The sequence below is a fragment of the Trematomus bernacchii genome, unplaced genomic scaffold, assembly GCF_902827165.1.
Source record: "Trematomus bernacchii unplaced genomic scaffold, fTreBer1.1, whole genome shotgun sequence".
Taxonomy (NCBI): Eukaryota; Metazoa; Chordata; class Actinopteri; order Perciformes; family Nototheniidae; genus Trematomus; species Trematomus bernacchii.
Genome location: NW_022987714.1, coordinates 491,280 through 500,925, shown reverse-complemented (window position 1 = coordinate 500,925; position 9,646 = coordinate 491,280). Strand labels below are relative to the sequence as shown.

The 9,646-nt window shown below is 39.2% G+C and overlaps 2 protein-coding genes across 3 annotated transcripts in view; both read left to right on the top strand.

Annotated features, from left to right (window-relative positions):
- The first annotated feature begins 1,292 nt into the window (after nucleotides 1-1,292).
- Nucleotides 1,293-7,118, top strand: sqor (sulfide quinone oxidoreductase). The gene is made up of 10 exons (XM_034141288.1): nucleotides 1,293-1,469; nucleotides 2,149-2,353; nucleotides 2,502-2,672; nucleotides 2,798-2,851; nucleotides 3,043-3,237; nucleotides 3,332-3,541; nucleotides 3,648-3,831; nucleotides 5,742-5,809; nucleotides 5,914-6,092; nucleotides 6,183-7,118. Exons 2-10 carry the CDS (start codon nucleotides 2,156-2,158, stop codon nucleotides 6,238-6,240), a joined length of 1,317 nt encoding a protein of 438 aa, XP_033997179.1. The 5' UTR covers nucleotides 1,293-1,469; nucleotides 2,149-2,155; the 3' UTR covers nucleotides 6,241-7,118.
- Nucleotides 7,119-7,877: 759 nt separating this feature from the next.
- The window catches only part of ctdspl2a (CTD (carboxy-terminal domain, RNA polymerase II, polypeptide A) small phosphatase like 2a), a 10,336-nt gene continuing 8,567 nt past the window's right edge, over nucleotides 7,878-9,646 (top strand). For both annotated transcript variants that reach the window (XM_034141287.1, XM_034141286.1), the window contains exon 1: nucleotides 7,878-8,184. The gene's annotated coding sequence lies outside the window, so the exon portion shown is untranslated. The remainder of the gene's footprint in view (nucleotides 8,185-9,646) is intronic.

Here is a 9,646-nt window from a genome sequence, read left to right as displayed (position 1 = left end):
GTGTGTGTGTGTGTGTGTGTGTGTGTGTGTGTGTGTGTGTGTGTGTGTGTGTGTGTGTGTGTGTGTGTGTGTGTGTGTGTGTGTGTGTGTGTGTGTGTGTGTGTGTGCACGCTTGTGTGTGAGTGTGTGTGCACTTAATGCCTACTCTTAACTCCAAAATGTTTTTGATAACCTTGCAGATTCAGATTTGTTATATAATCAACAAATAAATGATGTTGTACTGCAGCTCATAATGACGACAAGACTCATTAAAGTAGCCTACATGTTAATGCACTAGTATATTTTTCATTTGATTATTGATGATAAGTCATTGTTTTGTTTGAAAACTTCTCAATCTAGTTTATTTTAGGTCCAAAACCAATGTTGCCTAATACATGTTTATTAACCTTAGTAATCGTTTTGGATGCTGTAGGTTGTGCTGCTGTGTAACGTAATATAATTAACAGGTGACCTATGTGTTTGTCTTTATGTGCCCTTATGCTCCATGTTCAGTCCCATAACAATAATACATACATCATTAAAGTATAAAAGCCTTTGTAGTAATTAAAAAGTATGTACACATACATCTAACCTCTATGTAATACCTTTAGTATGATTAAGCGGCTCTTCAGTAAAGCTCAGAGGTGGAGAAGTACTCAGACCTTGTACCAAATATTTTGTTTTTCAATATCCTCTGCTTTCAAAATGTTTATTTAAAGTAATAGGATCAAATATACTTGAAGTGCAAAGAGTACTACTCATTATTACAGAATGACATATTTCAAATGTAAGTTCATATAAATGTTTCATTGTTGAAATTCACTCTCTCAATGTCCTGGTATTATATGTGATAATTGCTTGTAAATTACAGCTACATTGTGAAATAATAATCTGTAACAAACAGAGAGGCATTATGATCAGTGAATATCACATTGCAATCAAAGGTCAGCCAAATCCGTTTTGTTGTGGATACAAACTTAATGTAAGATGTTCCCTGGAAACAACACGTTTCCATATTTCAGGTGGGTTAAGGACAAAGATAAGTGCAGTATATGACGCAACACTAGTCTGTGAGTGATGTCAGATATACTGATTCACAATGGAAATAATAGTGAGGTGTATAAATCAAAGACAATTAATAACAGATTATTTTAAATGGAACCAGTAGTAGAGGTGAAATGCTTTCCCCTATTTCTTATAGCCAGGTATTACAAAAATACTTCCAGGCATTACATTGCACCACTAAACTGTCAGTTCCTGAAGATCACTTCTGATTGGACGAACGGTTGAGGGGGTGGGACAAATATTCTGTATTTTAACTGAGAGTCGACGGAGAGTTCACGTCGGGTAGCTTCATACAGGTTGAGTAAATCCTGCCTTATTTGCAGAGCTGAGAAAGGTCTAAGGACTTAATTCTCCCGGATTTTGTCCAGAATTGACGGTCAGACAGAGGACTAAACGGTCGGGGAACAGTGGTGCTGCTGTTAAAGGCAAGTCTCTTGAAAGAGTTGTATTTTTCGACGTTACAGTACTGACCCAATGATTACGCAGCATGCAGCAACGCTTAAACTCAGGTTAGGCTTCACTAAAGACAGCACCCCAAATTAATGCAACCCACACCAGTTACTTTTTCTACTTTTATAAGGGTTTCTGCCTTCTGGTAAACCAAGGCATAGACTGGAAAGTACGTATTATGTCAAAGTCAGAATATCTAATGAAACCAGGTGTTCAATTTGCTGTATAACTTTTACACTAAAATGTGTCAAATCATCTTAAAGACGTGCTGCGTAGTTTGCTGCTGCTGATTTTCTGTTGTGTGTCTGTGTGTTTTGTCAAGCTAATAGCTGGGATGGTCCCTTTTAAGATTAGCTACAGTATGTCTATGAGTGGTTCAGTTACAGTCTTATCTAATCACATTTTTGTCATTACTGTATGTCAGAACATTCAATATTAAAGATATCTAAAATGTGCTCCCCAACCAACCTCAATTGGATTATTAACTGTACTTCTAATTACTCTTATAACAAGTATTGTTTATGTTTTTATGTTTTATGTCTTGTCCTGAACCACCCAAATGTGAAGTGCGGGTTGTTAAAAGATACAGTTTGTTTGAGTTACACATAGCATAACTGAATTGTTGCCAACTAAAATGACTTGTTGTTCTTTCAGAGACATAATGGCTGCACTGCGTCGTCTGAGGCAGTGCCACCCCACAGGCACTGCTCTCTCCCAATTTCACACAAGCAGCCATGCTTCTGCTAAACAGCATTACAAAATGCTTGTGCTCGGAGGAGGAAGTGGAGGCATTTCAATGAGTGCACGAATGAAGAGGATGTTTGGAGCTGGAAATGTGGCTGTTGTGGAGCCCAGTGAGGCAAGGATCCTGTACTAATAGAATTTGTATTAGCCTCACCTCTCTTTATGTATCACTAAAAGATAATTCTACAGATCATGTGGTGTAGTGGCTTCCATTAATTCAGCTGTAAACTCATGATTGTCTAAGTACCTTTCTCTTTTTCCAGATGCACTACTATCAGCCTATATGGACCCTGGTTGGTGCTGGTGCAAAAACGTTGACCTCATCAGGTCGGTCCACTGCGAGTGTTATGCCGTCTGGTGTGAAGTGGGTGAAATCTAAAGTTCAGGAAATAAATCCAGACAAAAATACTGTCCTCACAGACGATGGGACTGAAGTATGTTTGCTTTTATTTATATATAATAAAATAGTGTAATATAAAAATATAATTGCTTAATACTGTGCAAAATAAAGATTATTGATGTGCATCTAACCTTACATAGACTTTATTTCACATTTCAGATCTCTTATGAGTATTTGATTGTGGCGCTTGGCTTACAACTCCATTTTGAGAAGGTGAAGTATCCCTTTGTTCATTTATAGTAAACTTATGCCCTTTTATATAAATTAGATTAACATTCATTAGTCGCCTAATTGATTTGTTGACTGCCAGAAAAATCTCAGCCAGTTTTTTGATAATCTATTAATCATTGAGGTCTAAAAAAATACCTAAAAAAAACATTTCAGCATTCTCTTCTTATATTTAGATCAAAGGACTGCCAGAAGGATTTGATCACCCAAAGATTGGATCAAACTACTCAGTCGAAACTGTGGGGAAAACTTGGAAAGCTCTGCAGGACTTCAAAGAGGGAAACGCTGTGTTCACTTTCCCAAACACTCCTGTGAAATGTGCAGGAGCCCCACAGAAGATCATGTATCTTACAGATGCCTATCTCAGAAAGGTATGTCAGAATGTAATGATAATGTTGTACATTTTGAAACTATCATGTTTGGTTCTCAAAATTAAATGAAGAAATGTTTTTGTTTCTTTCCAAGACGGGTAAAAGAGCAAAGGCCAACATCATATACAACACGTCGCTCCCTGTGCTCTTTGGGATCAAGAAATATGCTGACTCATTGTGGGAAATTGTGAAACAGCGTGACCTACAAATTAATATGAGGCAAAACCTGATCGAAGTGAGGGCAGATAAGCAAGAAGCTGTGTTTGAAAATCTTGACAAACCAGGCGAAACCAAAGTGTTTCAGGTAACTATCACTGTACCTCAACAGAAGCTTTTCCTTCCTCTTCATTTTTGTGGGAAAAGAGACTCCAGTGAATAACTCTTAAAACTGTGTTGATTTTCTGTATTAGTATGAAATGCTTCATGTCACACCACCAATGGGACCCAATCTGGTGGTTAAAGGCAGTCAGCTGGCAGATGAAGTTGGCTGGTTGGATGTCAGCAAAGATAACCTTCAACATAAGAGATATCCAAATGTGTTTGGGATTGGAGACTGTACAAACCTGCCCACAGCCAAAACAGGAGCTGCTGTCGGTGAGTGATTATTGTGTCATTAGTTCAACATTGCATTAACGCAACTCTAGAATTCACTTAATATCGGCTTACAATTCATGCAGTCATATCCCTTTTTAACTGCTTGTGTTTTTTGTAATTTGAGAGGGACTTTCAGTTAGTGTATTGCACAATTGCCTATTGTATTTACTGGCGACTATAGAAACGTAAACCACACCCTAAAAAGCTTGTAGTGAAGGGACACTTCTCAGTATCTGCTGGATTGTATCATTATCTCAGTTCACCTCTGTGCTTTAGCTCACTTTTACTATTACATTTTCCAAATAAATGTTTTGCACATGATACAAATACATAGTAAAGTTTAACCCTTGGATCCTTGCTAGCTGAAACTGTCTGTGTTTATGCCAGTTCCTGTCTGGTAACTGTGGATTAAATGATGGGAAGTTCTTGGCAACTTTAGATCACTGATAATGACATTGGGGTTGTAAAACATTCCTTATCACGTCCTGTACAACTTCAACATGACTAGAGTAAAGAATTAGGCCTCCTTCACACGGGAACGTTTGCGTTTATGCACAGTATGCGTATTCAAAAAAAGTCTTCCGTTCACATGCATTCGTTTCATTTAACGTGTCTGTTCAAACGAGGCCGCTGGAAACGCTGTAGTACATATGCCGGGACTGTAAGTGGCGCTGTAACTTCCGCCAAAATACACCAAAAGCAGCGAAGAAGAGCAGCCCCGCAGCAATGTTGCCATGGCTACCCTTCTGTTTAAGCCCCGCGGTGTATTTAGCAACATGTAGTTCATGTAATTCTCCATGTCCACTTGTTGCTGATGGTTGTGGTAGAGGAGCTGTAGATTTTGCACTAATATCTGTAGCATGGTCAGTAGCAGTAGCAGTAGCTACTGACAGGAGGAAGTGTGTGTGGCGATTGCTGGTATTCAGCGGGATATAGTAATTTCCTCAGCATATGGATAAATGCAACGGGGAAGTTAACTGAAAGAAACCGAATCTGTGGATATTGCATCGACCGACCAAGAAGCACGTCTCTGTGGAGAGGACACGCTCAGAAAGAGAGATATTCTCTACAAACACCGCTGAGATCGCTCCTTTGTCAATATAATGGATCAATGCATGAAATCTGACTCTGTTTATTTTGTTTAAGGAGTATATTGGGCGTTAACAATTCTGGTTTGCCTTTTATAATATTATTTCATTCAAGAACCCCTTGTGCGTTTAATTAACACAGCTATTTTTGATAGTTGCTACAGCAGTGAGCAGGAGAGGTGGGGCTATCGCTATTTTTTTCAGGAAATATTCGTATAGAGGTGATTACAGACTCGGTTGACCCCCCAGAGCGTTTCGTTTGCAAATCTATCCACCTTGGGACCCGTTATCGTTTGTGGGGTCAGTTTCTATCGGCCTCGTGTAAATAATAGGGCTATACGCACGCGAAACTATGCAGATACAAGCAGTTTTCTCCTCGTGTAAACGGCGCCTTAGTCTAACCATGCCCACCATGTTTACATTCCAGGGTGAATTCACAAAAACGATTGCAGCAGCTGATGGCGCCATAAATTGCGCATCACTTGCTATTCTACCTGGTCCAATTCACATAAAATATTTACATTGCAACTCACGATTACATGGCAAGTTTTGAACACACCTGACACTTCATGAAGGCTCAACAAAGAGAACATGTGGGAGGCCCAGATATTTGTGCTATGCTAGGCTGATGTTAAGTTTCCTTGTCCTTATTCTGGGCCCACTATAATTAACCCCACATGCAAGTGGATTATTAGCATGCATGGATGGATGGATGGAACAGAATGTATGTGTAGGATGAATTTGGAAAACATGTTAGTCTTTTCAATTCCTAATAAGAGAATACATAAAAATAAAAGCTTACCCTTGTTTTCAAATATGCAGCTGCACAGTCTGCTATTTTGAACAGAACCATCAGCCGAGTACTGAAAAATGAGAAGCCAGACAGAACGGTAAAACCTACTTTCTTTTTGATTTGAAACATGGTCTAACTTCTCTGAAGTACTTCTGTTGTAAAAATCTGCAAATACATAAACATTGGTCTCCTTGTTTACAGTATGATGGCTACACCTCGTGCCCATTGGTCACAAGCTACAACACAGTGATTCTGGCAGAGTTTGATTACAACGGACAACCACTGGAAACATTCCCTGTGAACCAAGCCAAAGAGAGCAGAATCATGTACCACATGAAAGCTGATGTGATGCCTCACCTCTACTGGCACGGGCTACTACGGTATGTATAAAGTTGATTAACAAAATTGTAATAGTTGTTAGTATGAATCATACCAAATGTTATTCTTTTTATTTATTTCTCTTATGTCAGGGGCCTGTGGGGTGGACCAGCACCATACAGGAAAATCCTTCATCTCGGGATGAAATGATACCATCCATTTGCAAGTTGATGCTTACATTTCCACTTTTAGGGAAAGAAGTAGCACATTATCTCCATTATCTGACCAACAATGACATTTTTATATTGGAGCCTAAAGCAAAGGTTTTTAGAGTTATTTTTGTATTTGCCACCTAGGTGTACCAGTGTATTTTATAAGCCAGTAGGTTTCACATAAGTCCCAAAGCCGAATAGGTATAGCCAGGCTCTTTGAAAGTCATCTAACCTCTTGCTGCAGGGTATATAAGTTAATGTTGCCTACCTAGAGCCAAGAAACTGACCCTTGAAATGATCCCATTGTGTATATTGAAAACTAAAAATGCTGACATTTTGGTAAAATTGCATGATCATTTTTTTTTTTTCACGATATTGGAGGTATACTCAACTCTACAGCTGCAATCATTGTTGACCCGTTATAAGGACTGTTGTGTTGACAGTAATCAAATCTCACATCATGGATTGTTGAACAAAGATTGCTGGGAAAAAAATGTGTGTGTATTGGTGAAAGTCTGTTATTGTGTTTGTAGTGTAGCCATTTTTCCATTTCATACAGTCTTCAGGTTTGTTGCCAGTGTGTGCGGTTCTATATTTAGTTCGTTTTTTGTGCTTCCACCATGAGGGATTTTTTTTCTTGGGGAATGGCCATGAAAATGACCACAAGTGCTTTTCTTACACATGTCAGAAAAATATTGTAAATGATTATGCGAGTGCTTAAATAAGTTGTAATCCAGTTGGTGGTTATACAGTCAGTGCTAACTTCATTATTGTATTAGGATTTGTTCATCTATAATCATTCAAATGAATGTGTATACGTATAAACCCACTTTAATTGCTATAACAGAACAAATAATTAAAACAAATTGTAAATATTTCGTTAGTAAAATTCCTACCCTGTTGTCTTTGTTATTTTTCATCTAAATAATGTGCATGAAATATTGAATGTTTTATTTGACTTACAGTAGTTTTAGTGTGATAGTAGTGTCTACTATTCTTGAGTCCCTGATTAATATTATCACTTAAGCGCTTAGGACCATATACTTTATAGGTAAAGAAACAATCTTTCACAATCATCTCTGTCATATTCAAATGTAAGGTAGACAGTGCTAAATGTGCTGTACATGCAGACATGTTTATTCTGATAGGTGTTGTAGCATTAGTAGGCTACATTATGTGATTTTCAAGTTTTGCCAATTTACTAAACAATTAGATGTTGTTGAAACAATAGATGAAAAAAAGGTATTTTAAATAATGAAAACTTTAGGAACTCCTTAAGGTAAAAGAACAAACATAACTCTGGTCCTATGTGGCCCCTACATGGAATAATGTACAGAAGTACCTACAATTGTCATGGCTGAAATTAGTCAATTTGAAAGGATCGTGAGAATGTGATTACTCTTAAAAATACACTGAAATCGTAAAAAAATAAGATAGGCTACCTGATAGTGCATTATAACGGAGCATATTAACAGGATATTAAGATCCTTTAACTGTAGTATGCATCTGTAATTCACATGTGTCTATTTCAACCATGGCAGCCCGAGTCACTCTTAAAAGCGTTTTTAATCTCAATGACACTTAACGCATTCTTAACGCATTCTTCACATCTACTTGTAGTCGCACAGAAGCACCGGCAGGGATAAAGTTAGGTAGTGAGCCTCGGTCCAGCTGCACACACAACCATTTTTCTTCTGTTGACTCCGCTCTCCGCCACGTTGGTTCCCCGTTACGTGTGTGTCGCATTCCGCTGCGCACCACCAGCGTTATGTTTGTGATGAGGCGGGAAATGGCGTCCGCAGACATGTTTGGTCTGTGAATACCGAGCGACAGACACCGCTGGCAGCAACAACACGGCCCGACCTCTACCGGTGGCCCGCCACGGTCGCGGCCGATAGCTGCCAACACTGCGGCAAGTTTTGAAGAGCTTCCTCGATCATCTGTAAGTAAACAACAACGTCAACATGTAAACAAAAAGGTTTGTCCCTGATAGCCTGACTGCTAGCGGCTAGCTTTAGCCCGCGAAGGGGGCGTAGTCTAAAGGCTGAAAATAATAATTATGGACGCGTTAGCTAGAGCTTAGCTATGTGATAAATGGCTTTATTTAACCGATGAATTAAAGGGCATTTTGTATGTGAACGACACACATGTTTACGGCGACAAGTGTGAGACGTGCTGTGGGAACTGTCGTGAATAATGTCACGGCCTTGCTTTGCTGCCATTGGCGTTTTGTTAGCCTGAAAGCTAACTGTAGCTGCTTGTGCTAGCCAAGCACTCAGGAAGTGCGCCGGCCGTTGAAGCTGAATTAGGAATGGCCTTAGTGGCCAAACGGTGGCACTACAGCTTCCGTGATGTAATTTTGCCCAAAAATACTTTCCCCCATTGATTTACATTGGGAAAGAAAGGTGTCTGATTCAGCGTATATATATTTGAATAAGCTCAATAAACTAACCAGCACGAACACGTGTATAGCCCGTATTTAAATCACTGGGGGATACAAGTTGTAATGTTACTAAAGCGCTGAACCCCGTATACAGAGTAATGTTCTCTCTCCATTCATTTGACATGAGGCGGGGCTTAAGGAAAACTGAATTGCGCATGCTCTATAACTAAAAGTCCCCGGATGATCCGGGTACTTTCTGAATCTTCAGTCGCTCTGTTTTGAGCTTCATGCGCCACTGAGCAACTCTCATAGGAATGAACGGGGTCCCGCCTCTATTCAGTTTTCTTTATACATTCACCGTGTTAACTAGCCCTATACCCACCGACAGCATATTTTTAAAATACATTCTGATTGATGCAGATATATTCAGCTGACAAGTGGCAGTAGTGGCTAAATAAACCATTGGCTTGTCCTACCATAGAAGGCATTTTGGTTTATAAATCAAACCGGAATGTAATGCTAAAAACCAGCAGCTAGCTAACGTTAGCGCTAACTGACGTTGTTGGCGTTAACAGAGCCTGATGTTACATAACGACAGTGAGGGATGCTGTTATGCTATCTGATAAAGCAACAAGTAGGTTACAAAGCTGATATACTGTCCACTAAATATGCGTTTGTACCACCCCCAGCTCGATATGAACATAATGAAGGCCTCGCATCCGTTTATGATTCAGTGTTTATCGGGTAGCGTTACACCGCCCACTCCACTGACATTTGTCGCTAAAATCAACCTCTGCTCTCAACTTAGTTTATAATCCCGTTACATGACTACACTACAACATACGATGTGGTAATATGACTATAGTAAACCTCCGAAATCAACAGTTCAGTCTATCTACGAAATAATATTTGCCGTTGATTTATTTATTTATTAGGTTTTGTTATTTGTACTCCTGTCCTAACACTGCAAACTCCCCCGCTGTAGCACTAATAAAGCATTATCTTACGTCTTATCAGTATC